Raw genomic sequence first — 10,488 nt, 5'->3', positions numbered from 1 at the left:
ACCCCCCCCACACAGTCCCCCACACCTTCACAAATACCACCGTCCCACATGCACATTTAAAAATAGCATCTCACGATTTACATTCCAAATCTCTTGATTTTTCAGAGTTTGTCTCATGATTTTGGACACGGTGGGGTTGGCAATACAGTTGCAAGCTTTGAGGGACTTCTGCCTTGCCTTGTCTATTTTCCACAGAGTGCAGGGGTAGATCAAGCGTTTTTATGCCCAGAAATAAAGGCAGCAGGCCAATTCTTGTCCCAGAGAGTGCGGAGTATTGGAGTTTTAGTCTTTGCTGCCTGAAACTGTTTGTAGCCACCTGGGTGAGATGGGCGCAAAATGCTACCAGAGCAGAATTTGACGCTCTGCTTGCTCTCCCCTGGACTACCTGGGGCAGTCAGCAGTTTGCTGGGTGCTGTGTTTGTCAACATTGGTTTTCTAGCAAGGGGATTTCCTGGATTTTTTTATCCAAGTGGAAAAGGCAAGCCCGCAGGCAGTCCACCTGTGGGGGACAGCGCGTCTGCATCTGAACAGGTACCTCTGCAAAGTATCTCATTCCGTCTATGGTGTGTTCAGAGCCACTGGTCTCCAGGTCCAGCCCGCCCCAGTGAAGGTGCATCTGGACAGCAGTGAAGCGGCCTGGGAGTCCTTTGGTGATGCGCATGGTGGGCGGCAGATCAATCTGGACTGAAAGGCAGAATCAGGGAACAGCATGAAATCAATGGAAATGGATGCAGCTGGGCCGGGGTGGTAGCCCTCTATGTACTTCAGGGTGTTGCCCCTTCTGCTGAGAGCATCTCAACTGAAGTCAAGGCAAGGTCTTCAGTAAAGCATACAGATGTGTGATCAGTGCCAGTGAAGTCATAGGACTCTCTGCAGCCTGCTAGGTATGGGTTTAAGTACTTCCCTTCCCACAAATCATACAAGTGTTGCTAAGAGCAATTATGCGAGCAGCTTCTATTTAAGTTGAGCAATCATGTGAAGGAGACTGGGACTAGCAAGATCAATTGTGAGTGTGCAAAGCATGGTAGGAAATTCCTCCGGTCACCATTAGCAACTAAGATGTGTCTAAGGGTCTAGAGTAGAGGAAGTGACCTCTCCTGTATCTGTGATGAAAGGAGTTGTTGGTATATCAGCCTGGCATGCCTAATAGATAGCAAGTACTTGATCTTTCCACAACAAACTGCATAAAGTAGCATTAGGGTTGCAGAGGGAACCTGAGAGCAGAGAGGTTTCTCCTGAAACTCTTTCTACCTAATTGTTGCCAGCCTGTTCAGAGCTTTGGCTGTCTGAAGCATGTCCTAAGTTCGGGCTCTGCCTCAGGGAAGCACTACCATGATGACAGTGACTCTGGATTAGAAGGGAAAGTCTCTCCTTTACAATAACTCCTTTTCCCAGCCTCCCTCACAGCAGCAGGGCTGCGGGCCACTTAAAATCCCTGTAAGCAGGTTGTTCCCCAGGCCTTGGTGATAATGAATTAATCCTCAGCCTTTATATGTGCCTTTCATTTGATGGGGCGCTGTGCAGTTTCCTTAGCAACAGTGTGTCCATTTTACAGATGAGAAAAGGGAGGCACAAATGAATTAAACATCCTTGCCCCTGATCAGACAGTGGGGAAAAGGTTCATTCCACCTCTTGCAACAATGTACAAACTCAAGGGACCCCATCCCACAGGGACGGGCATGATAGGCAGAAATAAATCAATTATTCTGAGAGAATACGAGGGAAAAGTTTGCGGAGACCATTTTGGATGGTTGAAAGAGGATCATTGGAGTGCCCGATACAGGAAGCACACTGGTAATTATTACACCACACATTACCTTTACGAAAACAGTATCTAGTGAGAGATGCAAATCCTAAATATTTGCTTTCCTGTTGAGGTACCCTGCAAGCCAGAGGGTCACATTGGTAATGTGTGTTCTTTGTTCTGTTTAGGTTGAACAGAGATACCCACCTTGTTCTCCCTAACAGTAAATCCCAGCAAGTTACAAAAAGCTTTTCATTCCTTAGAAATAAACACAAGCCCCGATTCATAATGTTATGTTTTGGATGCAGAAGGAGAAAGGGTCCTTTGTTCAGGCAGACGAGCTAAAAACATGGCTCTTTCTAACATGCCCAAAGCATCAATATTGTGTTGCAAACAGCTCCATTGCTTATTGTGTAGACACATGCTAACTCTTGTTTTGTAATAAGGGGTATTTACTTTACCAGGGAACTCATTATAGGTTGTTCACTCTGCAAAGCAGGGGGCGAAGAAAGCAGCTGGGAACATGTGCTAGGGATAAAGTCCTGTCTGCTGTGTAGTTGAGAATACACTGCTAAGACAGCGTGAACATACCTGAGGGCCGATTCTCCTGCAGCCATCACCCAGTATAGCCATTTACCTCTGAACTGGTAGAGTCTCACATCTCCTTTGCTCTCATTTGACACAGAGAGCAATCAGGGTCTGAGCTGTCCATCTATACCCGCCTGCAGGAGCTCCAGCGCCTGGGCAGAGGTCTGACAGTTTTCATACTGCCACACATCACTGGAAAGCCTGAGCTCAGACTAGGCATGGTGTAACTTGGGATACTGCCCGCTACAGGATGAAAAGTCAGGGCTTCGTGTGCCTCTATGATTGGTCTCCACAGGGGACAAATAGCTTAACGCTACTGCGAGCTAATGCCGATTCATCTTTAGCAAGAATTAGCCTCTGCAAAATAAGTCACTCTTTAGACTGCGTAAGAACGAGCTGATAGGATTTGGGTAAAATGCTCGTAATCGCCTGTGGAAAGGTAGTGCATGTCCTGGAGGGAGGTGGAAGAGGCATGTCAGCTGGGTGCTGAGAATTAGGCCCCATCCCTCAGAGTGCTGATTGCCCTTTATTCCCCTGGATCAGCACTGGGAGGGATCATTCCCTTAAGAAGGCAAGAGCTAAATGCCAAAATGCTTACTGCAGGGATTCCTAGGCAAAGGAATGCTAGGATACTGATGCCCTGCATTGAGGCCAATCCCTGATGCATGCGCGCTGCAGTAGTGCAAATGGAGTTTGTTATAGTGAAATGTGCCCCAGGAATTATACAAGTGAAAAAACCAATAAACTCACAGATAGTACTTTGTACAATTAAGGTCTTATGTGTCCAAGGAGAACCTTCCTTCCCCCTGCATTGCACTCTACTTAGTCTCTCTTGATGTTGCCTAAGGAAAGATTTTCCAGGAGAAAGATAAGACAAGCCACTCCCTTTGGGTGCTGAAGGGTGGCTCTAGGATTTGGCCTGTGTCCCTGATTTAAAATGCCCTGGGTGATGAAGTGAATATCTGCATGTTGATAAGAATGTAAGAAAATACAACTATGCAATCAGAGCCTGGAGAGAGAAACTGGGAAGAATTAATTTGCAAGTAGAGAAGCTGATAATGCCAGCACCAGAAGCTTCAACAGGAATAGTTGGGGGCCCTGGTTCATTAATGATTCTTAGAAATACAGTCACAGCTGCCTTTCTTTAGAGACAGCATGTCTCACTGCTCTCTGCTCCCCACTTCATGTCTCCAGTTTTCCTTTGAGCAACGAGGAATGAAAGAAGATAAGATAAGAGTGCTCCAGCCATCTTTTATTAATAGACAGATTTTTTTTCTCCCTCAATGCCAGGACATTCCTTACTAGCTACTCACTTGTAACCCAAGCCCATCCTCTCAAAGGCCCCTAAGTGATGCATCAGGCAGCATTTTACAGTAGGCCAAGTGCTGGGCTGGGCAAGAAGCCAGAGTCCCTGAATTCCAGCCATGGCCCTGAGCTGGGGGGGTGATTACAGGCAAGTCACTAAATCCACTGGGGGCTTCAGTGTCTACCCTGCAGAAGTGGGAACAGCAATATTTACCCACTGCCAGTAGGGTTATGTGATCTGTTCATGTTTGTAAAAGGGCTTTCAGGACTGCCTTGTCCTTTATGTTGTTGTTTGCACCTGAATGCAAATTACCCCGAATTCGAATTTTCTAGTGAAAGCACAGGTGGCTTTGACTCGCTTACCATGGGTGCAAAATGAAGACATAAAGCTCACCGTCAGAACAAGTCCCACTAAGTACTAGATAGTATGAGAGGTCTAGCGACATTCCTAGGCGCTGCTGGTCTTTAGGGCTAGGGACAGAAGTCACACAAAAACCAGCTTAAGTGATCAGAAACTGGTTTACACTCGTAACAAAATAGAAGTTCAGTGCGTGTAAACCAGATTCAAAATGGCTGAAGCTGGTTTAAGATAAACCTGGTTGAATGTAGTATCAGACTTCAGTGATTTAGGTCAAACCAGTTTGTGAAACTTCTGTCCAAGACCCCTTCCTGGTTCAAGTTAAATCTGAGTCCCCCAGCATCCCAGCATGCTCTGCAGCCCTGGGCTGGGTTGTGCCGTCTGCTCCAGAGAGTAGTGCTGGCCCCAACCTTCTACTCCCTAGCTGGACCATGCAGGGGCTGGCTCACTGCACCCCTCCAGCAAACCCCAGCTGGGGTCTGCAGCCAGGGAGGGTGGTTAAACTCACCTTCCCCCCCAAGTACAGAGATGCCTTGCTGGCTTACTCTGTGCTGGCTGTGACTGTGAACTACAAATCCCAGAGGCACCTGGAAGCAGGAAGAGGAAGTGCTGAACAATCCTGTGGAGTCCTGCTGCTGCGAGTGTGGATTGTGAATCCCAGAGACCTCAGGGCCAGCCAAAAGAGAAAGCAAATACGCAGCCCATGCTGGCTACGTGCCAGACAGCTGTGCTCTAGCAGCCCTCGGTTTCTGGCCTAAGCCACTACAGGCATGTGGTTGCATTTCCTGAATCAAAAGTGAATGTCTGTTCATTTGTTTATTGTTTCGATCTTTGCAGCTTAGACTAACCTGCAAAGACTGAATCAATTCGGCCTCAGATGTTTTGACCGTCTGTACTTAGCCTAGGAATGATACTGTATGTGCCCTTTTGAGGAATGAAGAACTGCATCTTCTTTCTGTTGCTTATACATATGCTGCTGACAGGGTTTCCCCACCAGGTAGGAAAAAAAAAATCAGCAAAATTTGGAGAATGGAATGAAATGAGGTTACAAAGCGGAAAGCTGAAATAGCTGAAGTGAGGAGGGGGAGGCTTGAAAAAGAAAGACAACACTGTGCATGTCAGTAAAAATAAAAACAAACCAAAACTTCCAAGTGTCAAAAGGTTACCTGCATGTACACACGCTGAATAATCCTCTAAAAGTGTTTGCTCTGCAAGGAGAAAGAGAACTTCCTATCCAACTGGCAGGAGGCAATGCTGCTGCCAGCCAGCTACGGCACTGGGATGGGCTGGAGGGAACATACCTGCTAGTCAGCCATCCATAAGCGGGCTGCAGGGTGTGTTGGCCCAGTAAGGAACACCTAACTATGACAGGATGCCTAAATTAATCCGAGGTACACATACCTCCTTATTAGATCGCTGCCTTGTTGTATTGGGTGCTGCATTACGGTCGTATCCTCAGTGTGGCAGAAGACATAGAGGAACTCGATTAATTCAATGTTACATTGTCCTGTATGTACAGAGATAGACACAGGACCCATATCTACATCTAAGCACGCAAAGTAATAAAGCAACTGAATTCATACAGTTCTTTGATCTCTTCTGCTTGCACTGAATTTGCTATACTGCCTCCTACACTGCACAGTTCAAAGCCCCAGTGGATGTAGCCCAAGCCCTAACTGTTATTTCAAAAGGTAGGACAGCGTCTGGTTATATAATCATTACCAGCAAAGTTACCTGAGGCAGGGTTTGCTGTCCCTTCCAACTTGCTACAAAGGGTGGGTCTGATCCTGCAGGATAATGAGTCCCCAGTCACATCAGTGTAATATGACAGTCAACAGATCTGGAGAAAGTGGATGGGGGGTTCAAGAGGAGCCTAGTTTAGGTGACCCTGGGGTCTCAGGAAGGCAAAGCGGTGACCATAGGACCACTGGACAAACATTGTCCTAAGGCATGCTCAATAAAGAGCATCTCCTTGGCCACTCTGATGCTTATTGCCTTTGAAACGATGGGGGGATGTGGGCACTCAGCCCCGCACAGGCATTCTTTTGTGCAGGTAAGGCAGGGACCCGTGCACTACTTAAGACCACAAAGCATAGCTTAAGTGCATATGGGTCTCTGCACAGGATGCCTTGTGTGGCAGAGCCCACTGTTTCCTCCTCCAAGGGATGGACGGCCTGACCCTCGCTATTCCCAGCACAGGCTGCAGGAGTTGCGGGTGCTCAGTATATTCCAGGATCAGGCCCACAGAGCTCTACCACTGACTTAGGTGAGAGCAAACCTAGGCTATAATGACAAGTCCAAAGGTGAAAACAGCCTGTTCACCGTTAATACCAGGGAGCCTGGCTAGAGCTAGTGGTAAAACTGACAGTGAATATGGCAAGTGAGGTGCCCCAGGTCCCAGCTGCTGTTTCCAGGCATTGGCCTTCCAGCTCTTTGTCTCATCAGCAACGATGCCTTCTTTCAGAGTAACTGCCTAGGTCCCTGCCACTTACCAGAGTGCCCGTTGTTGGTCATGGTGAAATTCCCTTGCAAGGGTTCGTTGTAACCACTGAGCTCCAGCTGCATCAACTGCGGGTTGTACCTTACCTTCCTCTTCTGAATATCAATGGGAGATTGGTGCTTGCCAGCACAGTCGGCAAAGTGTCTTCCCCAGTGCTCCTCATCCAGCTCTCCTTCTGCAAAGTGGAAGGGAAGAAGGGCAGATGAATACCACACGGCAGGGAATACTGCTCCATCAGTCATGGCGAGGAAGGTTTCCTCTCTTGCCAGCAAGGCAGCAAAGCCTCCTCGCTGGCCAGTTATGACCCAAGAAACTGGGGGCTAGTTAAAACTGTAGGGTCTTGCCTTTGTCACCATTACTCCCCCTACTTCTTTTCTTTAAGAGATTTAATAATAAAGGCTTACTGAATATAACTTGGCACTTACTTAGCACCTCTGTTTCAATGACTTCTGATTAAATCAATTGACACCCATTATTAATGCAGGTAGGTATCATTAACCCATTTTGTTCATGTGGGTGACTGAGGCACGGGGAAGAGTCTCGTGCAAATCATCCATCGAGCTAGAAATAGATCCTAGGCGTCCTGAGTCACCAGTCATCTGGACTACACTATGGATTTGACATTCCCTCTCTTTTAACATTTTAAATGTAAATGTCAATACATTTCAGCTTTGGTTCAATCTAAGCACTTAACACTTGCTCCCCTCTTTTTCCCAAAACAATTGTTATCCAAATAGGGAAGCACTGCTTTAAACTTTCAAGGCCATTTGCCTTGCCTCTGTACTCCTATATTTAGGACTTTATGACTAAGTAGAGCTGTTGATGCCATCTCTATCACTCCTCTGGCTTAGAATCAATGTGGAAATCCATCCCTCCCCTTCAACGGCTCCCTTAAAATTTACAATATATTGATCCACTTTGGCCATTTCTTGCCGGGAAACAGTATACCAGAGTCAAGGTGAAAATCCCAAGGTACTGCTGAAATATCTGACTGTGAAGGGTTATTGCAGCAGTTCAAGAGATGATCTGTTTAATCCTATTAAACATTGTTCTAAGCTCCTTCAGCATCCTCCCAATTTATAATTACTGCCACTGCCCCATTAGAAATCCATTTAGCATTTGCCAGACTTTTTCCCTTTCGCTTCACCTCAGGCATGCCAGTTTGCAGGCCATTCGCCTGGTCCCTGCCATTCATTCTGGCATGGGTGCTGTGGAGCTGCAGGCTCCGAGATGCCAGAGATAACAATTGCAGCCCAGTGCCGTAATTGCAATTAAAGAAGAAAAAAAGTGTGCATTTTACTGCCTCTTGGGTGGCAGCAGGAGTCAAGACCCACCAAAGCAGAAAGACTCGCAGAGTCCTAAGCATTAAGAAAAATTTCACCAGGGCGAACATACAAGCAGGCAGGTCTGGCCTCCGTATCGCTGTTCCACACCCTCTGAAACGCGGTCAGTAAGCAGTCTCTAATGGGAAACCTATTCTTTTCTTTTCAGGACCAACAGAAGGTCAGCTTTTTTTTGTCTTTTGTAGAGCCCTACAAAGATTTTCTCCATTGTTTGGCACCTATTGTTCTGCCTGACAATATACCCCAACAACACAAAGGAGTCAGAGGGGCTGACACTGAAAAGAACGGCATTCAAGATTACACTGGCATCAATAAAGGGAAATAAATTAGCTGCCGTGTTACTTTTTTTTTTTTTTTAAAACAGAAAAGAGGAAAAGCCAAGCGCTCAAAAGAACAGGACTGCCTTAAGGAAGCTGGCAGAGCCAGTAGCAATTCAAAAGCAGTACTTTCTTTTGTGGGGTTGTTACCTTTATATGTCCAGTGCATGATGTGAGAGGAGCTGAGCTGCATAAGAAGCAAGTGGAGGACGGTGCCTGCAATCCTCATGGCTCTTGCCGTCTCTGAAATCAGACCCACGTTGGGGAGCGCATGTCTTTAAAAACCCCTGAAAGCATAAATAACAATTTACTCCGAGCCTGGCCCTTCCAGTCTCCGTCTCACCCTTCTCCTCACCCTGTCAGCAATAACAGCAGACACCACCACCGCTATTACGCTTGGGCCGCCCGCTACCACTGCTAGCGGCGGGTTATTGATCCGCTGTCAGAGGCTGCCAGGTCTAATGGAGCAGAAGGTCACACAGCTCGTGTCCTTCAAACCACCTTGACATGTGCTTGATTGATACTTTTTTGCTCCCTTTTGCTCTCTGATCGTTTCTTGTCAAGGGGGTGCAGCACTGCTGTGAGCTTCCACAGAAGCGTACCTGATTGTTCCCTGAAGTGAATGACTTCATTTTTTCCCCGAGCAAGCTTTGGAGGCAGAAAGAGGTGAAGGGGCTCATTTTCAATTGCTCGTATCCACAGCAGTATTCGAAATTGGTGGGACCCAGTAGTCGTCAGGCCCTAAGGAGCAGGTTTTCAAATGCTCAGCGCTCCAAGGAACTGCATTTTCAACATGCACCTAGTCTACTGGACTTGTTTGCCTGGCCCTACTGCAGGGGCCTGAACATTTCGGAAAATCCAAGACCAATGGGCTGGATTTTTAATGCTATTTGACACTAAAAATATGGGTAGAAGCATAGAAGGATTTCTAAAGTACCTAGATGCCTCACCTCCTTTGAAGTTAATAGGGATTAAGTACCCAGACTACAGCTTGAGGCACTTGAATATCTTTCGAAATCTGGCCCCAAGCAACAGGATCATGGTCAAACAGCAAGTAAGAGGCAAATCTGGAAAGCAGGTTCCCTGTCTGCTCTTCTGGTGTCCTATTATCATCCTAAAAATCAAGGCTTCTATGCCACTAATATCCTTTTCTACCTAATAGCCCATCTAGGGGGAAAAAAACAAACCCCTATGGTCAAGAATAAAAATCTAAAAGCAAAAGTAAAATAAAACCCTAATGCAAGCAGCTCAAACAGGTAAGGAGGTGGGAGATTTCACATAAACCCACCTTCTGGGGTTTATATCAGGCTGCAGATAGATGCCATTTTTCTTTTCGGCTTATCTTTTGTAAGTGAACAGTTAATTTTACAAGAGGCCTTTCCTGCCTCTGTGTTCCACGCACTGTGTATTTGAAGTTTGGGAACTGCTCTGCTGTTGAGTCCCTTAACCCAACATGTATTTTCCCCTTCCCTCTAAAGAAGACATTTATTCTGACAGCTGCACTGAACTGTGTAGGGACTGAACTAATCAAACATGCCCTGCAATGCCTTTCGTAATCCGTGTGTATCCAGTTGGGTAAATAGTCCTTGAAATTAGCTGAGGGAGAAATTTCAGGGGTTTATACCTGTTTACACTCCCGAATTCCACACACCACCACACTGAGTGTGAACAAGAGACAAGATAGGAGGCCACTTCTGCATCAGTGTCTCTTCTGTTATCTTGGCTGGCTTGAAATTGCTATGTTGGGCTGGATAGTGTGTAGGGACAATCAATTTCCCTGGTCTGCGCCTCATTGATCGGCTCCCATTCCAAGCTACAGCCAATGTCAGGAGAGCCAGAGATGGGGTCAGTGGGTATTCATGTCCCAGGGAGCAGGCCCCTGACACGTCAGAGCTGAGGGATGTCATTAATGGCGTGTCTTGCAGGTTGACCTGAGTCATCATCACACTGCTGGCAGTCATATTGAAGATGCCTCCAGTTGGGCACCCAGAAGCAATGGTCTCCTCTGAAGACAAAACTCCATTCCTAGAAGTACCTTGCTTCATGTCCTCCCTCACAACCCTCCCATGCACCAGGGATTACACCGGCTGCAGCTTCAGAGACTATGCTGTGAGGATCACACCCTCATTGTCAGGCAGAGCCCAGTTGGCATTTTTCAATGCTGGCATTTGTTATGGGCCAGCTTCGCATCTTGCATAAAGCTGGCGTGGCTTTCAATGACTTGAACAGAGCTACAAGGGTCTCCAGCTGAGAATCTAGCACTCTGGTTTCAGGACCTTGATGTGCCCTCCAGGGTAAGTGCCTTGAAGTTTCCAAAAGGTCCGTGAGCATTC

The 10,488-nt window shown here is 46.9% G+C and overlaps 1 protein-coding gene across 1 annotated transcript in view; it reads right to left on the bottom strand.

Moving 5' to 3' along the window:
* The window catches only part of CA6 (carbonic anhydrase 6), a 20,483-nt gene extending 11,892 nt beyond the window's left edge, over positions 1 to 8,591 (bottom strand). The window contains exons 1-4 of the mRNA XM_019541629.1: positions 8,511 to 8,591; positions 8,306 to 8,398; positions 6,488 to 6,670; positions 536 to 684 (exon numbers count right to left, since the gene is read on the bottom strand). Coding sequence (XP_019397174.1) covers positions 536 to 684; positions 6,488 to 6,670; positions 8,306 to 8,384 — 411 coding nt within the window. The 5' untranslated portion in view covers positions 8,385 to 8,398; positions 8,511 to 8,591. The remainder of the gene's footprint in view (positions 1 to 535; positions 685 to 6,487; positions 6,671 to 8,305; positions 8,399 to 8,510) is intronic.
* Between the last annotated feature and the right edge of the window lie 1,897 nt (positions 8,592 to 10,488).

The sequence above is a fragment of the Crocodylus porosus genome, unplaced genomic scaffold, assembly GCF_001723895.1.
Source record: "Crocodylus porosus isolate Cpor-Errol unplaced genomic scaffold, CroPor_comp1, whole genome shotgun sequence".
In the NCBI taxonomy this organism is placed as follows: Eukaryota; Metazoa; Chordata; order Crocodylia; family Crocodylidae; genus Crocodylus; species Crocodylus porosus.
Note: the sequence above shows the minus strand (reverse complement) of the source record. Positions and strands in the feature narration are given on the sequence as shown.